The sequence below is a fragment of the Dreissena polymorpha genome, chromosome 3 (genome assembly GCF_020536995.1).
Source record: "Dreissena polymorpha isolate Duluth1 chromosome 3, UMN_Dpol_1.0, whole genome shotgun sequence".
Lineage (NCBI taxonomy): Eukaryota > Metazoa > Mollusca > Bivalvia > Myida > Dreissenidae > Dreissena > Dreissena polymorpha.
The window spans coordinates 20,784,668-20,808,071 of record NC_068357.1 but is presented as its reverse complement, the minus strand read 5'-3'; the positions used below and the strand labels follow the sequence as shown (position 1 = coordinate 20,808,071).

Genomic DNA, 23,404 nt, shown 5'->3' with positions numbered 1-23,404 from the left:
CTGGTTTTCGAGAACACTTCGGCGCAAATTTCCATTTAAGAAGCAAACGTCAGTAGTAAAATTACAAAGAGTCAGTGTTCTCGAAAATTAACGATCACAGAACTGTCTATGCTTTACCGGACGAACATATATTACATATATCTATGCATAAACAAACAAAAATATCTACCAGATATTAAATAAACGTTTAAAGAGTGAAAACAAATATGGCAAACGTCAGTAGTACGTTTAGGAATGGCAAACGTCAGTAGCAAAAATATGCAAACGGCAGTAGCCGAATAAATGCAAGCGTTTAATTTAATGAAAAACAAGTGAAACAATATAATTTGTGCTAATTTAGATTTAAATTAGATATAACAAGTAAAACAAAATAGTGTCTTAGTGTCGTATGAACGAATCTGCATAAAACTCAATTTAGATTAACATTGTAAATCGAATCATTCCTGTCGTCAGTTGTCAAAACGAAAGTACAGTTGATATTCAAAAGCATTATATTTCTCTTTCCGGGATATTTTTTCAATATGTTGATAGTGCATTAACGAATATACGTGTATATGAAGCGCAAACACCAAAAATAAACAACGGTTGCGATAGACATCTATAAACTGTTAGATGCATATAACATCACTTAAACATTAGTTCATTTTTGTTGTTGCAGAATTCATATATGTCGTGCATTAATTTATGGCATCAATCTTAACTTGTTATATCTAATTTAAATCTTAATTAGCATTAATTATAGTGTTTCACATAATTTTCATTAAATTAAACGCTTGCATTTATTCGGCTACTGCCGTTTGCATATTTTTGCTACTGACGTTTGCCATTCCTAAACGTACTACTGACGTTTGCCATATTTGTTTTCACTCTTTAAACGTTTATTTAATATCTGGTAGATATTTTTGTTTGTTTATGCATAGACATATGTAATATATGTTCGTCCGGTAAAGCATAGACAGTTTTGTGATCGTTAATATTCGAGAACACTGACTCTTTGTAATTTTACTACTGACGTTTGCTTCTTAAATGGAAATTTGCGCCGAAGTGTTCTCGAAAACCAGAGCAACACACAAAACGCGTGATATATCGATCGAAAGCTATATGCATGCCATATTGCATGCACTATGTCGTAAAAAAGTCAGAGGATGATCAGCAAAGATATTGAAAAAAAACCTACCTTGCGCGGCTGTTTGTTGTCATAAAATGACTACTGACGTTGACTTTTGTGGTCACGTGACAGTTTTTGTTCATTCACAGTGCTAAAGCATATTGTATGTCTAAATACCAAAGTTTTGAGACGACATCAAGAATTATAATACATTCAGTATATTATATAATCGTTATGTAAACTTATACAACAAAACATATGTGGTGTCGGCATGGTTATATTGTTTGTGGTGTGTAGCCCTAAAATAATCTTCTGGCACTTCGTCATGTTCGCGGATATGAATTAAGAGTTGGAAACATGATAAAGTCTATTAAATTGTTATATTTTGAGACAATACTAACATATTTAACCCATATTGTGTTTTTTTTTATATTACACATTGCAGACAAAGTGTCGATATTGCCTTTATTCGTCCATATCCGCACTTTTCGGTCAATCCGCGGATATGAGTCATATTCGCATGTTAGACGGACCGCGTTTTACACGAGATACTCGTGATACCTTCCCGAATGGGAGACAACTTCTTAATTACGAAAAGACCTAATGCTAACTAGCTCATTGAGATTGTTAACAGCTGTGTTACTTGTGCAAGCTATCAGTTTAGAAGTGGAAAGAAAAATGAATGCAGCAAAAAAGGTTAAATGTGTACATGCGGGGGTAAGTTTAACTTGTTTTAACATATTGATAAAAATAATTTTTATCTTGTTCGTACACACGATTATGTTTATAGTTAAATGAATAAAAGTATAAATACTTTAAAGTTCAGGTGTTTGATCTTTAAAGGTTATGTTTCCATTTTCTTCTCTAATTCATAATGTCTTAATGGCAATTAAGCTGCTACTAAATAGTTGATAGTAAGAATAGGCAATATTAATTGTTTTCCATTTAATAATTGGAAATTACGGTTAGCATACTGAACACCGGCCAAGTCAGGGACCTATACAAACAATTGTTTGTATAAGTCCCTGGCCAAGTCTATTTCCCAAAAACAACTTGAAACACTTGGATTCTTAGCATAACATTTACTAAACATAACAATGCATTTAAAGCCATAAAGGTGTATGGCCCAACTGTGTTAACCCAACCATATACACGACTAAAAATAGAATTTGCAAACGCATCAGGTTTCAAAACACATTGATCTTGAAATGGAAAGTTAATTTGATGAAATATGTTTATATGAAAATATATTTGGTTAAAGAGCGAGAGTATTTATGATTGATATACATGTAATCACTTCTACCGCGTGACGGTCGGTCAAAGACCTTGTCCGCTCTTGAATTCTCCAAGCATTCAACAATACCATGACACGAGTGTAAAATCTTTTAAAGTAAAATTTAACATTCGATATTAAACGTTGAAAAACCCGCTCCTGTTTTCAGAAAAAAATCAACCGTCATGTGTGTAAATTTCTAAAAATAGCACACGTTTTGCAGCCGACGTTTGAAATATAATATTAAGACAAATGGATACATAAATAAACATATACTTACACAAATACCATGGTTAAAATGTCAAATAAACAGTTGTATTAAATAAAGTATTATAAAGAAATATATGTCTCTATTTCATTTTCCTGTTGATGTTTACAATATTTATTAACTCAATATTGTAGAATGCTGTCAACTTTATTGTAGTTGCCTTTATTGTAATGGATTTATTATAAATTACATAATGGTTTATTCAAGATACATTAGACATTACAGTCCATGAGTACACATGTATGTTGAATATATTTATACAAACAAAATGCATGCAAGTGGTCATCAATAAATACAAGTTCATGACATGATTGATCATATTCAAACTATATTATGTTCTATACATACATTGTTAAAAAGATACATGTATTTCAACATAATGTTAACATAAATAGCGCTATTGATAGCGAGAAGTCAACTTTTCTGACATGTAAATTACTCAAAATAATATTTATAGACATTTCTTTGAATAAATGCTTTATGAACATAATTTGCTAAATTTTTGTTAATTGTTGGGTTATCAGATTGCATTAACTATATAAATTTTGGAGTATTTGGTCTTTTCCAGTAATATTGCTTTATGTATTTTTTTCTAATATCATTATACAAGGAACATTCAAACACAAAATGAAATTCATCCTCCAAGACATTGCAGTGCTGACATTTTCTTTCCTGGACTAGTATAGATTCTGGTTTATGCCATCTGCCTGACTCTATTTCTAATCTATGAGAGGATACTCTTAGTCGGCACAGACTAAACCTAAACTTATCAATAGTAACATCATTTAAATAAGGCTGGAATTCAAATTTTCGAAAAAGATTATAACTTACTGCTCTTGATGAATTACTCAGTTCAGATATCCAATTTTGTATAAAAGCATCATTTAATCTGGATTTAACAAGATATAAAAAGCACTTATCATCACCTACTCCTTGGTTTATCCATGCATACTGTAATCCCAAGGACTGCAACAAGTTACAAACAGCTTTTGCCCATGTGTGCATATTTGGTTTACTTATCAAAATGTTACACATATGTAAATATATACACTTAACATATTTATGGTTTTCTAACTTGGTAACTTTAAGCCAATACCTTATTACATTAACTGCATGTCTCATGATTAAGGATGTTCTACCAAGTTCCCCATACACAAAATTATTTTGAGTTTGAATTTTCACATATAATAATTTTTTTACAAAAACTTAAATGTACTCCCTCAAGTGTCATGGATTCATTTAAGCCCCATATTAGTGAGCCATAATTTAAAATGGGTAAAACAAGTTGATAAAATAGCTGTAATTTGGTCTGAATATTGATTGAAGGAAAATTAAGTAAATATGAATTTAATTTAAAAACCGCTTTTGAAGCTTGTCCAGCAAAAGTTTCAAAAGTACATGTAAATGATCCTCCGGTGGTAAATACAATTCCTAAATATGTAAAGGATTTTACAATTTCTTTAACCTCGCCTTTATATGCAAAATTCATATTTCTCCTTAATTGTCCCCGTTTTTAAAAATCATTACTTTAGTTTTATTTGAATTTACACAAAGTTTCCACCTATCACAGTATTCTTCCAACAAGCACAAACTTTTATTAAGTTCTTCCTCCGATTCAGCTATAATAACAATATCATCTGCATATAGTAACAGAGATAATTTCAACATTCCAATATCAATCCCATTGAACCATTTAACATAAAATGTTCCTGAATATCATTCAAATAAATAGAAAAAAGGAATGGTGATAAAGACTCACCCTGTCTCACTCCTAATAAACAAGAGAAGTCTTCATTACTTATTCTATTACCTAATTTGATTCTTGATTTCACATTTACATACATAGATTTAATAATATTTATCATTTTTCCTTGAACTCCTAGTTTCAAAAGTTTATACCAGATAATATCTCGAACCAAATAATCGAACGCTTTAGTAAAATCCACAAATACAGCATACAATCTCTTTTTAGTAAATAATTAACAACACCATGTAATACAAAATTATTATCGATAGTACCCATGTTTTGTCTAAAACCTGTCTGTGATTCTATATATACATGATAATTTTCTGCCCAATTATTCAGTCTATTGTTAATGACTTTAGTAAATAATTTCCCAAATGTATTTAATAATGTAACCCCCCTGTAGTTGTTAACATCATTCTTACTTCCCTTTTTATGTAATGGTACAATAAAACCCTCACTCCACATTTCAGGGAAATGCCAATTTTCAAACAGCTTATTAAATAAAGTACACAAAACTTTGAAAAAAGCTACAACTGTGAAGCCCAAATTAAAAAAATTCATTGATTAGATAATCAGGACCACTTGATTTTCCATTGTGTATTTGTTTTCAGGCATTCATAACTTCCTGGTCAGAAAATGGTATATTTAATTCATCAAACATTATATTAAGTTCACCATTTAAATATCTGTCTTCAAAAAATAAGATATCTTCATCGGGTTGGTAAAATAAAGAATTTGGATCATTTATTGATTTAAAATACTTTAAAAAATCTTTACTTTTTATGTTGTGTTTATTATCTCTAACACTACTATTTCTTAACATTTTCCAATATAATTTTGCATTACTTAGTCTTGCATTTTCTAGTTTCAGTGCCTGATTTTTGTCATTAATACTTTTCTTTTTTCTAATTGTACTTTTAAAAATACTTCTTGATTTCACCATATTTTTTTGATATTTTCATTTGTATTAAAGTTTCTGTATGCATTCAGGGTTTTATAATAACTCTGTTTTAAAAATTTACATTCATCATCAATATATGCTGCATCCTTATTGTTTCCAAAACATGGTTTGTCAGTACAATGCCTTTTAAATAATGGTAAGCTTATATTTTCAATAACTTCACAAAACGAGCTTAAACATTCATCTAAATCACCATTATTTTCAGACTGTGCAATATTAAAACAAAGTGTATCAAATGTATCTCTTATACAGTCACTATTTAATGCATTAATATAATCATTTTTATGTCCCCCACTATAGCAACTTGATATTTGGCATGCATGTGTATCTCATGAAGCTGCACATTTTGAGTGGTGAAAGGTCAAGGTCATCCTTCACAAGGTCAAGGTCATCCTACAATGTCAAACATCATATAGGGGGACATTGTGTTTCACAAACACATCTTGTTCTTTTCATCCTCCCATTTATACAAATATGGTAATTGTTTATCATCATTTTCAAATGCATTATTTAAAGTTTTATCATCAGCAAAAAGCCAATAAAATCAAGCAAAACTTTACTTTTAATGCTATAAGTTACAGCACAATGATCTGATAAAATATTTGGTTCTAAAATTTCAAATGTTTCAATATATGGGAACATATTACTTTTACACAAAACAAAATCAATAGTACTACAACCTTGTGTACATACAAATGTGTGTTTTCCAATATTGCTATCTGACCCAAGTCTGCCATTCACTATTCTTAACCCTGTCATTTTACAAAAATCCAGTAGTAACATACCATATTCATTTATAGTTTTATCTAAATTACATCTTGGCAAATAAACATCTTGATTATAATCATCTGCCTGATCTGGCAATAAATTTTCTAGGCAAACATGAACATTATCATTTAAAACAAAATCTGTTTTCTCACCAACTCTAGCATTAAAATCACCTCATATAAAGAATTCACATGATTCATTATACACATTATTAAAGTGCAGCAGGTCATCTGAGATTAAATCAAAAACACTTTGATCAATTAACAAGGTACTGTCTTCCACTACATTGTGGTGCATTATAGACTAAACATAAAAATACATCACGATCTTATTCAAACAATTTACCATCTATCTTTATCCATTGTATACAATCATTGGAACTCTTAATGAATTGGACATAATCTTTAAGCTTGTTATTAATATAGATGATAATTCCTCCACTGCTTCTTTTTGAAGTTTTTATTGACTATTGTAACTTTTCCATTTAAAATGTATGCAGTGAAATTTTCGACATTATAATTAAAAATATCATTGGACCATGTTTCCGTTTACAAAAAGATATCATATTTATTAAATAAGGTTTTCATTTCTAAACAGTCAAGCTTGTTATACTGTTTACCTATTTGTCCTTACACATTTAGTAAACATATTTTCACTTCATTGACCCCGCTGTCCTATTTATTTCCTGTTTTTTGATTGGTCAGTTTTTTATTGGTCAGTCCCGTCACGCTTTCTGCCGCTCCGTTCCGTTTCATATTCCCAAAACTGTCTCTCGTTACGTTTTCGTGGGATTCCACAGAAAGTTTCTTTAGCCCCGTGCTATTTTTAGCATTTTTACACGCTGTGTATCAAAACCATGTTCGTTGTTCGTAGTGATGGGTTTTCCCGAAGTTTTTGAAGGTGGTACATGTTTAACGCCCTCGTTCATCGAACCTCTTCTTGGTTGTGTGTTAGTGTTCGATTTCGGTGGATTTCTAGGAAGAGTAGTTGGTGCAGAATCTGGTAAGCATATTCTTTCACTTTGTAGTGTCTCGTCAATGTTGTTTTTTATCGCACGAACTTGACCTACTCTCCGGGCTGTTTACATTTTTGTGGGCGTGGCTATTTTGTATTGATGACCCAGTCTCCTTTTCGTCGGTAAACACAGAATTTTCTACACTGTCTATGATCGTTTCGTTAGAATAAATTCTCGATTTCGTTTTCTGCCCACAGTCTTCTTTCTTGTGCGTATTAACCCCACCAGTTCTATTTGTACCCAGCACATCATACCAATCTGAGAACATGTCTTGCACGCACTTGTCGTCGATATACAATCTGGCCGGATAACGTATTTGTACATTCCTTCTGTTTGCTCTGGCGTTCACTGCTTCTTCTGATTTGTACAGCGTTGATCTTGCACTTGATATTTCTTTTGGGTATTGCCGGTCAATCCCAAACCTGCTGTTCTTAAGGAGATATACTTTTCTCATGATGGTTTCTGTGTCACAATAGTCTCTAAATCTTGCGATTAATGGCCTTTTCTGATCAATACCTTCTCAGTATGCGTGTGGTGATAATTTGCTCAATATATGCGCTCTTTCTATACAAATCTCGTCAGTGTCAATATCTAGCTCGTTTTGCAAGAATCTAAGAACAAGTTGTTTGTCTCCATATTTATTTGACAACCTCTCAGTGATACCGTAAAATACTAGATTGTTCCACATACTTCGAGCTTCAATATCTATAGATCTGTAGCACAGCACTTTGGACATATGTTCTTGTCGCTCACACATTCGTTCAATATCAATAATTATGTTTTCAAGTTCTGTACAATATCGATGTACATTTTGGACATCTTTCCTGCATGCACGCTGCTCATTCTCTACATCATTTATCTTTTTGAAGTTTTTATTAATCTGGTCAAAGATACAATTGAGTTTTTCATCTGTCGACAACTTAGCAAAACTGTCATTACTACTGCTACTTGCCTTTTTTCTTTTCTTTGTCACGGCTTGCCATTTCCCGCCATTTTCTCCTTTGTCCGAAATCACGAAACGATTTTTTATAGATATGTCCTTACAAACGTCAAAATCACCTTCATCAACACTGTCACCACTGTATTCCTCGTCACAACTCTCCATTTTACATAAATAATGCACATTTAAATAAGTGTTAAGCGCAAAAAATCAATGTCAAATATAAGAAAGAAATAAAACACACGCTGTGTTGAAAATAGCTTTGTCCAGCATGAATCGATCTTCAATATACTCAATAAATCAATTATATATGTCACAAACACGCTTTGGAAAATAACTTTGTTGCGTGCACAAATCCTATGATTAACGCACACATTCAAGCTTATTAACCAGGTTTTTAACCAGGTTTTTAACCAGGTTTTCCGAAGAAAAAACTGGTTATTAGATTGGCGAATGCGGGCGGGCTGGCGGGCGGGCGGAACAAGCTTGTCCGGGCCATAAGTATGTCGTTCATTGTCAGATTTTAAAATCATTTGGCACATTTGTTCACCATCATTGGACGGTGTGTCGCGCGAAATAATTACGTCGATATCTCCGAGGTCAAGGTCACACTTTGAGTTCAAAGGTCAAAAATGGCCATAAATGAGCTTGTCCTGGCCATAACTATGTCATTCATTGTGAGATTTTAAAATCATTTGGCACATTTGTTCACCATCATGGGACGGTGTGTCGCACGAAAGAATCACGTCAATATCTCCAATGTCAAGGTCGCCACGACTAAAAATAGATTTTTTTTTAAAACAAACTTACAAAGGGGTTTAATTTTGTTTGTTCATTTCAAAAGTTCAGTTTGAGTTTTCTCCCTTTATCAGATTTTTTTTCACAATGAAAACCTGGTTTTGTGACAATTTTGTCCCTTGTTATTCAACGTCAAATATCAAATATACATCTAAGACATACATTTAAACCCTCTTTTTGCGGAAAGTAGTTTTCTTGAGTATGAATCGATTTTTTAAATTTCTGACATGGTAAGCAGGGCTATTTAGATTACCACGCGCAAGACGCAGGCCTGAGGTTTAAGTGGGGTAGTGGTTAAAAATTACCTTCAATAGTTAACAAAAACAAACTTATGGGTTATAATATACCCACTATTTTGTTTTATTTTGTATTATTTATTTGTATATGCGTATATGTTTCTTACCGTGCATCGGAATATTTCAATATTGCCATCAATTTTAAGACTAGCAAAATATATAATCCTAAAAGATATATATTGTCGCCTCGAGCTCTTGTTAACGCTCGCAAATCAATAATTACAATGTAAATTAACGGTATTGTGTTTTTTCCGAAAGTTTCCGAGGTTAATCAATTACTATATTTGCCGATCAATGGCAAGTCAATTCGAATGTAGGTATTAAAATCTACATGCATCAAAACAGTTTGAGAAAGTCAAAGTCATGTCGTCGAACAATAGTTTACTCTATTAATTCGACAACTTTACTGTCAATAACTGACGAATAATGTTTAAAGCTGATATACTTGCCAACTTTAAAGGGACCTTTTCACGTTTTGGTTAATTGACAAAATTATAAATAAATTTTTCGTTGTAATTATGATATCTGTGAGAAAACAGTAATACTGAACATTTACCATGCTCTTAAATAGCCATTATATGCATCTTTTGACGATTTAAAAACCTAAAAATTATAAAGCGTTGCAACGCGAAACGATTGAATAATTCGGAGAGTTCTGCTGTTATATTTTGTGACACTACGAGGAGTGCTTATATAAAGATCAAAATACATCACTCATTGTATGAGCACGGGTGGTAGAGTGTTCTAAGCGTTAGACTTTTACTCCAGATTTCAGTGGTTCGAGCCCAGTTGAGGGTTACTTGTTTTTCTTTCTTTAAATTTATTCTTGTTTTTCACTGGAGCTTTTTAGATCAAATGTTAACATTTATCAATATAAAGAATTTAATGACAAACTTCAATATCTGCCAAAATATGTGAGAAGGTCCCTTAAAGTAGAAACTCAAGCAGATATTTTCAATAGTTTACACACTTTCTGAAGCGTAACTACCGGTATGAGAAGTATAAATCGATGTTTAAAAAACGGACGTCAACAATTAAAATTGACAAGTAAACATAGTAAATACATACATGACAAACAGGCATCGCTTGATCGCGCATGTTATTGGTGGGGTAACGTCGTAATTAAGTATTAAAAATTATCTCTGCTCAGTAAATGTAAAACTATAGTTTACCTTCATACACATAAATACCGTATGGCCAGACCTTTCTAACGATTGCTCAGTTCATCAATTCGGGTTATAATTTTTGTTTATAGCAATCAAATAGTCATTATTTGATTAAGAGGTTCAACAAATGAAACCCGTTAACCTTCAAAAGTAGATTAAAACAAGACTTGCCAAGCAAAATAAGTCCCCTACCGGCTCCACCATTGTCAGATTATTTATTTTAATTTGTTGCCATAGCAACCAGAATTTTTGACGTAGGAACAAAATGAAATAAGGTGCATAATGTCCTTATTGCCATCTATCCATGTTTCAAGTTTCATGAAAAAATATTCAGAACTTTTAAAGTTATCGCAGGATCCAGAAGAGTGTGACTGACTGACTGACTGACTGACTGACTGACTGACTGACTGACTGACTGACTGACTGACTGAGTGACTGACTGACTGACTGACTGACTGACTGACTGACTGACTGACTGACTGACTGACTGACTGACTGACTGACTGACTGACTGACTGACTGACTGACTGACTGACTGACCTGGCTGACTGACTGACTGACTGACTGACTGACTGACTGAGTGACTGACTGACTGACTGACTGACTGACTGACTGACTGACTGACTGACTGACTGACTGACTGACTGACTGACTGACTGACTGACTGACTGACTGACAATGTAAAGTGTTTTTTTAATATGCAATCTTTTTCACCTCCAAGCATTACACATTTCTTGTTAGTTTACATGTTAATTTGTACAGGTATTGCTATAATAGAAGAAGATAAAATCCATGCATGACATTATATAGACACAAACATCCACTTCATACACACACACACAGACACATACACAAATGCCATGTAATGATAAAAAACAGAGTTTGGACTTCAATGCCACAATTTTATAAAGTCAATGTTAGTAAATTAACATTTACTTGTACCTTGTAAATCCCGATTCCTTTTTAGTGTGATGTACTTTTACAAAGATGGTACATGTGGACCAAATTATAAGAATTAATTTGTTTTATTAAACGACATGAGTGTTTCTTTTTATTAGAAAAACGATCAATATTGATAATTCCTACACGTAGGCGAACCAGGCAGAGGCAGTAATAGATGTCACCAAGTTTGGTGGAGAAAGCGGCCTAGCGGATGTGATTCTGGTAGTCGAAGATGTTCGAATCCCTGTCATTAAGATCGTCCTTTCGCTGGTGTCTCCAGTGTTTCGGGCAATGTTCGAGAGTGAATTTAAAGAAAAAAATCTAAAAGAAATCTCCCTGCCAGGAAAAAAGCTTGGACCGTTCCTACACTTTTTAAATTGGATATACCCTGACATAAGGGCAACGGTAACAGGTAATTCGACACTTTATTACAGATATAAGGAATGTTATGTCTACTCATTGCCCAGCTTTATATTTAGCATGTTAGTGTTGGCATACGTGATGCGTATAATCATACAAGATATGTGCAAGGAATACACAAACATATTTGGAATTGCTATATGATAGTGGTAGAATATTTAAAATGAATATTCATAGATGTGTGTGTGTAAGTAATCGGGTAGTACGACAACGGGAGAAGTCACTTCTTAAGTAATCAGTTGCCATGATTTAAGGCTCTATAAAGGTCACGATCCGTAATTATTTACCGATTTTTAACCAGGTTTTCCGAAGGAAAAAACTGGTTATTAGATTGGCGAATGCGGGCGGGCTGGCTGGCTGGCTGGCGGGCTGGCTGGCTGGCTGGCGGGCTGGCGGGCGGGCGGAACAAGCTTGTCCGGGCCATAACTATGTCGTTCATTGTCAGATTTTAAAATCATTTGGCACATTTGTTCACCATCATTGGACGGTGTGTCGCGCGAAATAATTACGTCGATATCTCCAAGGTCAAGGTCACACTTTGAGTTCAAAGGTCAAAAATGGCCATAAATGAGCTTGTCCTGGCCATAACTATGTCATTCATTGTGAGATTTTAAAATCATTTGGCACATTTGTTCACCATCATGGGACGGTGTGTCGTACGAAAGAATCACGTCAATATCTCCAATGTTAAGGTCGCCACGACTAAAAATAGATTTAAAAAAAAAAACTTACAAAGGGGGGTAATTTTGTTTGTTCATTTCAAAAGTTCAGTTTGAGTTTTCTCCCTTTATCAGATTTTTTTTTCACAATGAAAACCTAGTTTTGTGACAATTTTGTCCCTTGTTAATTATTGTTTTTCATATTTTATTTATAAAGGTTATCATAAAACAATATGTATATGCAATTGGACATTACTATACAAAAATAAGCAATGCAACTTGTTTTAGGCTCAAAATATAGTGTCCTCCAAGTCAATTGTGTTTACAAACAATCAGTTTATTTACATCACAGGTGGTTAGCGTGTGGCTATGATATTAATTAGTAAAAACATCATTTTGAATGATAAATAATCACATTATAACGAAAAATTAAATTTTATGAAAAATAAATTCACTATCAAATATATATATATAACAAGGTATGCAACTCAAAATCACCCAAAAACTTGGTGCATCGCTTTGAACAGCCATATCTTCATCAATTGTTCAGCGATTTTCACGATCTCCGTCTTATTCAACGCAGAAATGAATTTCCTTTCTGGAAATGTATATGTCTTGCAATATTAAAACAAATGCTGGATCATCTTTTAAGAAATAGCACGATACACAACTCGCATGACCCAGTTGACGGTGATCATGCAGTCTTTAAGACTGAAATCTTCACGATGTAAAGGGCATCTTCCCGACTGTGCTTGATTTACTCGAGAGACGTGAACGTCTAATCGAATATATTATTTGAGCAGATTTAATCTATTACAGTGCTCGATTTATAGGTAGACTGCCCCAAAGCTGTGAATTAGTCATGCGTGAATAACCCCGTGTCAGTATCAATCGATAATGCCAGAGGCTATGTAACTTCGGAGACCTTTGCTGAAAAACTCGATGTTATTTTCGTGGCAATTGTGCGTTGCATGCATTATTCAGTTATATCAAAACATATATTTTTACGCATAATTACACTTAAAAACACAAAGAAATTTATTCTTTATCGCTTTCGTCTTTAAGATACAGTCCACTCTCGTTATCTCGAAGTCGGCGGGAACAAGAAAAAATATCGAGATAACGAGAGTTCGAGATATCCGATTAGGCGTTTTCAAAGGAAAAATGAGACGAAAATTTACCTTGTTTTTAACATCTAAATACCTGTTAAGTGGTGTAACTAAATCCGTCACCGTGTGGCATAATACTCTCTACCTGATATAAAAGCGTTTTTACGAGGCACGATTGATTTTGCTATTTAAATGCTTAAAATGTTGTTTTAAGTATTACAGAATTGCATGTACACATGCTGTTATAATATTTCTAAACTGTCGAGAAAACATCCGGTAATGTTGCTATTTAAGGTTATGATGCAATTGACGTCCAATCAAGACGAGGGTTTTCCATCTGAACATGCGTAAATCACATTCCGGAATACTGAACTGTACATGAACATTTTGTAGTTTGAAATGCAAAGTTCAATCGATTATTAGTAAAAATATAACTCAATGTATTTTGGAATGTTGTTTGTAAAAACAATTAGTATTTCGGCCTTTCGGCAAGCTGTTTATTAATTGCAGTTAAATGATGTTAAAGTGACGGGCCTTACTCAAGTGTTAATGGCTAACGACATAACACACGTGTGATTATTGATGCAATTAACGGATTAATTTCCTACCGCACAGTATCGGGAGCAGCGGGTCGGTGAAGTATCAAAGAAAAAAAAATCTCACCTTTTGCCGAAACTGTAACAATTATTCGCACTTCGAGATAAACCACAGTAAATACATGTAAAATCGGGACTCGGGACAAAATTTTATATCGAGATATCGAATTATTCGACATAACGAAAATCGAGATATGCGATGTTTATTTACATAGATAAAGAAGGAAAAAAGTTGGGACATTGAGCTTACTTCGACATAACGAGAATATCGAGATATCCGATGTCGAGAAAACGAGAGTGGACTGTAATTAGATCTAATTATTGAAATAATTACTGAGACGTATACTAATTTAACAAAATGCGAATCGCGTATTCGATATAACGTTGCTATGCGCACCTGTCGCTAACATCTTTTGACATTTGACAACATGGTGGACTGTACAGAATTAAATTGCGACTCGGCAAAAATGGCAAATAACGTCGTAAACGATCGAATTAACGATGGAGATTATACATTAAGAAGGAATTAATGAAATGTCTGTGATAATCAACGATGCAAAAAAAATGTTTGAGATAGCAACAACATTATTTATTTATTTGTAATCTACTTGGTGGATGTATGTCACGGAAACGAGTGTTTGCATATTACTCGCAATGTTATTTTAAACATCTGGCAAGATTATTGGTAGAAAATGGGATAAGACAACCATGGTTTCATTTATATGTTAGTGGATCTGTGTATAATCAGATTCATATGCATATATTGCTTTATTATGTTTGTCGTGCTGTACAGTTTATTGAAACAGCATGGAACTAAAATGTACATTGCAAGGTAAATATGTTAATATAAATCATAGTAAGTTAAATACATCAATTACCATTAAATGTGCTTGTTTATATGTTATTTTTTTCCACAACTGCTTCAGATGCAATTACATGTTTTGAACGTTTTTGCCCTTTTTTTGCCTAAACTGCGCGCTAAAATGCCCTTTTTGAAAGTAATGCGCCATGCCCCTTTGCCCTCCTGGGAAAAACACTATACCTCGATACCATAATTCAATAAAACGTACGAAAAAACATTATTACCGTTCTTGTCGTTACATTATGCATCAAGACTAACTGTCCAGCGCCATTTGAAACCTTTGTTTACATACATTTTAACTAACTTACATTTTAATCACACGAGTGATTTCATTGGTCCAATGCGGAGGTGTGTCTTTACAACTGGAGATTTCATTCATAAAGACTGCATGATCATTGTCAACTGGGTCATGCGAGTTGTGTATCGTGTTATTTCTTAAAATTTTCCGGTTTCACTCACACAGTATGTCACTTCTAAATGGTTAAAACGTTCGTAGTTATCTAATTAGTAAATTTCTGCTGGTAAAAAATTGTTTAAAACAGAATTAAAATTTAATTTTCTTTCGGCTATTTTTTAGCATACGTAAACGCTTTGAGGCTACACATCACGTTAGTTGCAAAGTTGTAAACATTTCTACCAATTATGAAACGGGTATATCTTCCATAAGTCTTGACAACGTTGCACTTAAGCTATGTTATGAGCATTTTTTATGCACAGGAAACTGAAATCCTGTAAAAAATAGACCAGTGTATATGCATAATAATTTAATTTCTCACCTTTATAGAGCCTTTAAACGTTTGCCTTCAGACTATTTTAAACAAAAGGATGTCACAAATGTATCTTCCTACTTTTATGTATAAAAAAATCACTTTCAAAGTTCAGCATATTTTATAAAAACTGTTATCATTGATTCAATCATAATTCTATATTCATGATTTAAACATGTTTATACAAAACAAAATTAATAAATCTATGTAATATGTGTTTCAGCCCAAAATGCGTTTCCCAATGCTAGGTTGGCGTCTGAATATCAAGTAAAACAGCTAACGGAAGAGTGTGATGAATGCCTCTGGCGATACGCAAATGCATGCATCTTTTCTGAAACGAAACAGCCGGATCGACGTGGTCTTTATTCCGAAACGAAATCATTTGATGCATTGCATTACTTGCATTTGGCTGAACAGTTCGGTCTTAAAAAGCTGGCTAACATATGTGTGCAACTAGCATCAGAAAGGAATTTACAGAAGAGAAAGGATGGTTTTCAGTCTTGGAAAATATCATTAGAAAGTCAAAGAAAGATAACAAATCTGGCCGTTGAAAGGTTGGATCAGTTCGAAAGCGATACACGTTCTTTGATTGACGTTCTTGACCAGGAAGAAATCAGGGATCGAATCACAGATGAATTCAATACGTGTTTGACACCATCCGCACAATTAAGAGCACTAAGGCTAGCGTACGTCTATTGTGGCCATTCATCAGATGTATATGAAAGAAGTTTTATGGAAATTCAAAAAGAGTTGAAGGAAAAGAAAATGTACCTTTCCGACAAAAGTTTCCTGCTTCTGCCAGAACTGGTGAAAGCTGACATAAATAGAATGTTTTCGTTGAACAATGATTTTTTTTAATGGAATTGACAAATCATGAAATACGAAACGCACTTGGATATGTTGACTTCCATTAGAAGATAAACTTCTGAAAACCCTCCAGTAAGCCAACCAACACAATACCTGAACGGTGTAAAACGTGAATGACTTGGAACCGCAATTTGTAAGCACGTTGAGGCGAATTAAATGCGTGGGTTTACGCTGAAGAGCAATAATTGGTAGAATTTATTTAAATATGGATATCTCTTCGCTTATCATAGAAATGACTTGATTGTGTTGCGAATTTTTGCACAAAACAGAAAAATTTATCACGAAATACAACAAAACATCGGAAACATATGTCTGCATAACATGGGTCCAAATGATGAGCTTAAAAGCAGTTAAAGTATGGAAACTATGGGAAGTATAACCATTATGGTTAACCGCTGTGACCATTGTTCAAAACCTATAGGCAACAAATAACGTAAGACGTTATGCACTCATTGAATTTCTACGTATATAAACTGTCTTATGGCATACTTGTCCATAAAGAAACTTTTATGCGCAAACGATAACACTTATATGATCCCAATTCTTTTATATGTAATGTGTATTCTTAGTTATTCATAAACACAGTATTGCCTTATGTTAATGTAAGTACCAATAACCCGATATTAGGTATAAAATGATATGTATTGCTAGAGCGAAACAGAAAAACTTTATTATCTTTCACATGTCGCATGATACAATTAACATAGCTGAATTGTGACTACATGTGAGAAAAAATATATTTAATAATTCATTCATTTAACATCGGGAAATGGTAAAAATAAAACAACGTTATATTGGTTAGCGTTGAAGATGACCTTGAAGTTTAATCAGCTTCTGAAATTATTCAAAGAGCTTACGGGTTTAAGCGTTATATTTATCAACGTTACTTTTGATAGGTGTTATTTGACAAGATTTGACCAAATGACACACACACGCTTCATTGAACAATCGCATATATTATCAAATAACAATTTACATGTAAATGAAAATAAAGCGTACATATCCTGTGTGATAAAATAGATGATGCACAACAATATTTAATGTGTGAAAAGTATGGGTAAGAGAACCTTTTTTGCGTTTGAAAGAATTGTAAAAACAGCTCATCCACTAATCTGGGGAATCTAGTTTTGAGTCATCACATGTCGGTCACTCTCCCGTCTAGTTATAATCGTGGTGGGGTGGGGGAAAACTTAAGGGTTAAATTATGCAAGTTATACAGAGCACACAATATCGTGATGAAGTTAGTACTTCGATTACTGCGTGCATGTAAAGCAAGAATCTTGTTTACAAATCTGTGGAAATATATACCACATACAATGATACTAGTAACATGATTGTTACCCTTTAAAGAGCTACTACTTCTACGAAAAATAAACGTTTTTATTTGAAGAAAGATTATTCGAAGATTTAAAAAACCGGTATACTGGAGCTATGAACTTTGTATTTATTATTATTATTATTTGTAATTCTTTCTTCATAACATAAATATGGGAATTGTTTGATAGTTGGTTTGCAATGTTAATACAGATCTACGGTTTCAGCTTATCATATATATGATATAAGAACTGATTTATTAAATAAGGCATTTAACATGAATTGTGACATAGAACACGGTATATTATCCAGTGCGAGCAGTTAACCACAAAATATGTTTATTTTATGTAAATTAGTTATGATTTATTATGGTAATTTAAATATTTAAATAATCTCATATCGTTAATTCGCCATACATCGACGAATTCCATTAACAAATAACAATTTTACAAAAAACATTATATTTCTGACTATAAAAATTGGGTTGATTCCTATCAGATAAGAAAATGGAAATCGTTAAAACATCTCAAACAAAACATACACCGACTTTTAATAAAATCTTAAAATTAAAGGGTGTTCGTGCGTTCGTGTGTTCCTGTGCTGGTGTGTGCCATTGTTTCATGAATGTCTACTTGACCACGGAAAAATGTATTACATTATAAATTGTTTGTTTCGCTATTTACGAATTTTATTAAGTATACTAACAAAACAAGATAAAGGACTTACTTCATAACACGCCTTCTTTTATATATTTCTAAGCGCTGCCTGATGATCGCTTTTCAAATTTAAAAAAGAGCTTGTCACAGTAGTGCCAAATCCCCGCCGAAATGTGTTTGCTTGTTTGACAACATTTGTTTTAGAGAGTAGAATAATATTTGTAAAACATGGCACCTGTGTCATCTATTTATATTTCGAGGAAAGAAAGGTCACTGTATAATTTTCGAAATATGTGTGTGTAATGAACTTTCATAGTTTAGTTTAGAACACACAAATATTTGGAAAATGATACCACACAAATATCGGAATTATACCACATATATATCAAAATATTGCATACATATATGAACTTTTAGAACATATATATGGAAATATCGAACATAAATATGAAATTATACAACATATATTTGTTATGCAATACATATATCGGATTTTACCATATAAATATGAATTTATACAACATATATATGCAACAATACCACACAAAAATGGAAATATGCAACATACATATTCAAATATACCACATAAGTATGGAAACATTAAATTTTGCAACGTTTGACACGCCATACTAAGTCTACCTTTCCAAATTATTGCTCCATCTATCCCTTTTGATTGGTTATTCTGCCTTAAATATGCCACCACCGTTATGTGCGTATCTGTAAAATCAAATGAACTGTATGAACTTTTACAAGCGTGAAATCAACGTACCTTAATCAAAGCCTAGTGTTATCACAGAGTCGGTATATCGACTTTATCTTGCGTTACTTGCACTCCAGACAATCTAATGCTTTAACTGGAAATAAGTTTATTTGCTAGAATTGTGTTTAAGCTTTGACCTGGCAATATTCTCTCAAGCACCAACAAAATATGACAATATCTTAAAATCACATTGTCATTTTTAAGAATGTAAATGAGGTCCATTACCTTTGATGCGGCATTTAGATTAGCCCTCTCTTCAAACTGTAATCAACCCAAAGTCCATACACAATCTGAAAGAAGTATGAAATTGATTTAGGTCATTTACATTTTCTAGATAAGTTTCAACATAAATGCGCGCTTGATCTGATTGTACATGCTTTGGATATACATGTGGTAAAGTATATACTAGTATCAAACTTTCCGCTTTAATCGAAATACTTAATATGAATTAACGAACGTTACTATAATAAATTCGATTTAGCTCAGGTATGTCATATATCCATACGTATTTGTATTATTTTTAATTACTGCACTATACATGTGCTTTTCTTAATTATATTCATTTAGCCAAATGCTTATACTCATATATCACATTCGACATTTAATTTCTTGTTGTGACTAGACATTGAGTGTGCGACTTGGGTGTCTATTCCAGACGTTTATTATTTGTGAGAAGTTAATTTAACAATAACTTATTGACTTAATGTTACAATAGTGAAAGCCGAATTGTTTTCATATTTTAAGTTCGACCTCTAAATTGAAACTGTAACTTTGGACTAATATTGAAATTGACCTTAACGTAATACGACTGATTAGTGCAAAATGACTCTTATTTCGTAAAAATGCTTACAAAAAATTAACATAAAACAAACACTAGTAAATGATCAATATACAGCAATAGTTTTGTACTTTATTCCATAAGTGTATTTTTTACTTTATTCGATCCATACAAACAATTTTTGTGTGTTCTATGATACCATTTTTAGCTCGACTATTATATATGAAATATATATAGTGGAGCTATCCTACTCACCCCGGCGTCGACGTGAGCGTGAGCGTGAGCGTTGGAATGTTAAAGTTTGCGTACCACCTCAAATATTTTCTATGTCCCTTGACATATTGCTTTTATATTTTGCATACTTCTTTACCAATATGACCCCAAGCTATAAACAAGAGCAGACAACTGTTTAAAGCATTTTGTAGGAATTATGGCCCTTTTTCCACTTAGAATATGAATATTATTAATAAATATATGTTTAAAGTTCGAATAGTCGAGCGCGCTGTCTTCTGACAGCTTTTGTTAAATATGGTTTCCATGGTAATTTTTTATTCAATAAAATAATTTGTTGTCGTTATTTAATTTATTTAACAAAAATAAAAATTGCATATGTAAATTGTATATATTTATTTCAATATTCATATTTTAGGTGTACCTTCTAAAGCTTTGAGTAAAGCAGTCATAATGATACTATAGCATTTTGTGTGAAGACAAGAATGCACAAACATACCATGCTAACTTAAGCTCGATTGGTTATTGTCGGCTCGGGTACTACTTACATGTTCCCCGGGTAATCGGCCCTTATCTAATTGGCATTATAAAATCACGTTTTTCGCAACAACGTCATTTGCGCAACAATACCCAAAATCGCTGCGAACATCACATATGTGGTAGTTTACATACGCCTGTATCATTCGCAATTACGTTGTATGGCACTGAGATAAATTAATATGAACTTACAGTTCACATGATAAGCGCATCTAAAGAAACATCATCAGCAAATACAACATGATACGTGAGTCCTGTAAAAAAAAATCACTTCAATAAAACAACACACACCGTTACATGGCGGTGACATCCGAAATATTGTTTTCTTCACTTGTGAACGTGGATGCCCCATGTGCGGACGTACACGTCTTTTATTTAACGTGCGTATGTGTAACCTCATTAAACTCGTATGACCTCGGTTATCTTGGAGAATGGAGTACATGCGCAAGTATAGCTTGTACATGCGCACGTAAAGAACTGCACGTGCGCACGTAAATACGTGTACTTTTCGCGTGAAAAAAAAAATACGTACGTACGATGACACTGATATATGCGCACATCACGTGTTGTTTGTGCGCACGTATCGCCTTGCGCATACACACGAAAACAAGTGACGCATGAACGTGCGAACGGAAGGAAAATTTGTTTTCGGATTTTACCTCGCTCACACCATACAAACACGTTGTTTATATTTAAGTTCACAAAAGTGTGCGTGCGGGTTTATTTACGGTTTAGACATGCTGTTACGCAATCTTAGTCATGATTGTCAGAATTGTCGCTAAGAATATTGTTGAATTGAAATACAAAAGAACCAAAAGAACAACAACTCACACATGCATTTAGGCCTATGTATTATGCACGCATCCCTTATGAGTAGAGCGATCGCTCTTACTATTATATCTATAAATTCACGAAGAGTAAGAAGGTTGGTTAATAAAATTCGAAATGTGTAATGTATATGCCCAACGTTAGCGATTAGTTAAATACACACCACCATATGCATACATATATTTTTTTACTGTTATTCAAAGAAGTCTTATTTGATCAAAACAGAAATATTTCACAGGTAATTTACCGACATCTCCCTTTGATGTGATATCCCGTAGGTAGAATATAACGACGCTTTTAATTTTAATCAAAATTGAAATAAAGTGCAAACAATTTCTCTGCTGCTTAGTTTCGTATCAAAAATATATTTGCACAAGATATTATAATACAACTGTATTCTATGTTTCACGGACTTTGTATTTGATATTGAGAACAAATGTTCACAGAAAGGGGTGCGTCAGCCTGGTTTAATGTAGAAGTAAAATGGTTGCATATGAATCTAGTTTGTGTCAAAAATCTGACATCTAAAACTAATTTGATGGTCAAAAATATATTGTTATTATTTTTATCAGATGATTAACTTGCTTGCAGGTTGTATGAATTTTGTTTGTAAACTTCTAAAAATGATAATATTCGGATGTTTGATCTTAGGTAAAAAGATGCTTATAAATGTTACAGGATGCAAGACGTACGTGCACACATATATTGTTACAAAACATCAAACACATATTGTTGTGTTTTTCTATCGCTAAATTCAATACTGCTCAAAAAGCAATGCGATAACAACTGTTTTGGTTGGAAGTGACCTGCAGTTAAAATATCCCATACATACCAATGACACATTATGATTTGCGTCTATTTTTGCAACGCGCGATTAATTATTTAAACAAATATCGTATTGGTACCACACTACCTTAGCCTGTCATAATATTTTACAAAAATGTGAATCTGCTTATCTTCAATACCTCCATACTTCCCAGGACAGGATTTTCCCCAAACTGGTCGATTATGTCATATTTTGCAATAACCTCAACGTTGTGAACATCGAGTTCTTTCATTACGTCTTGCAAAGTCTAAACATAGAACATGATTACATTGTATGATTAATATCATCATTCGTTCACATTCGGAAGATTTACAAGAAAAGTTGGACTGAAAAACGGCGGGAATTTAGTTGACACCAATAAGTTGGGGAGAAGGGTGTGTTGAAGAAATAGTTACAGTAAAGACGTGATCATTCTTACTACATTCAATACAATTCGCAATGAAAATAATCAAAGTATATTTTATTTAAATATGTTAATTTTTGAAAGTTCTTTGTTCGAATAAAACAAATACTTTACCGGGAACCCACGTAGTGTATTCCATCGACGTAGTCAAGTAGCATCACACGACATTGTGTGAAACAATACAATATTTATAATGTGTGCAATTTTAATGAGTTTGTTTATGATATTTTGGTTTGTTTGATGTACATACGAAACAATATGCATATTTATATTTTTTTCATATAATTAGTTGACGGACCTAAAGGTACAACACATAATACTCTGTAAAATAGAGGAACATTAGCTAACAAAGTAAGGTTTTTCTGAATGAAATGTTATTACATTTTCTTCAATTATGAATTAACTATGTAAGTAGTGAGTGTTTAAGCATATGCAAATGTAATATAATTACCTGCAGTAACAAAAACTTGAGCTTATGTGAACTCACTTATATATCGCGGGGTATACTT

At 33.0% G+C, this 23,404-nt stretch overlaps 1 protein-coding gene across 1 annotated transcript; it reads left to right on the top strand.

Moving 5' to 3' along the window:
- The first annotated feature begins 1,664 nt into the window (after nucleotides 1-1,664).
- LOC127873927 (TD and POZ domain-containing protein 3-like) lies at nucleotides 1,665-18,609 on the top strand. Its single transcript, XM_052418036.1, has 3 exons — nucleotides 1,665-1,825; nucleotides 11,433-11,694; nucleotides 15,919-18,609. Exons 1-3 carry the CDS (start codon nucleotides 1,712-1,714, stop codon nucleotides 16,551-16,553), a joined length of 1,011 nt encoding a protein of 336 aa, XP_052273996.1. The 5' UTR covers nucleotides 1,665-1,711; the 3' UTR covers nucleotides 16,554-18,609.
- Nucleotides 18,610-23,404: the final 4,795 nt, after the last annotated feature.

Bases quoted from the DNA above. Each gene is read 5' to 3' on its own strand.
- LOC127873927 (XM_052418036.1), top strand. From the start codon at position 1,712: ATGCTAACTAGCTCATTGAGATTGTTAACAGCTGTGTTACTTGTGCAA. The intron at 1,826-11,432 runs GTAAGTTTAACT...TCCTACACGTAG, and splicing joins TTAAATGTGTACATGCGGGG to GCGAACCAGGCAGAGGCAGT. The intron at 11,695-15,918 runs GTAATTCGACAC...TATGTGTTTCAG, and splicing joins CATAAGGGCAACGGTAACAG to CCCAAAATGCGTTTCCCAAT.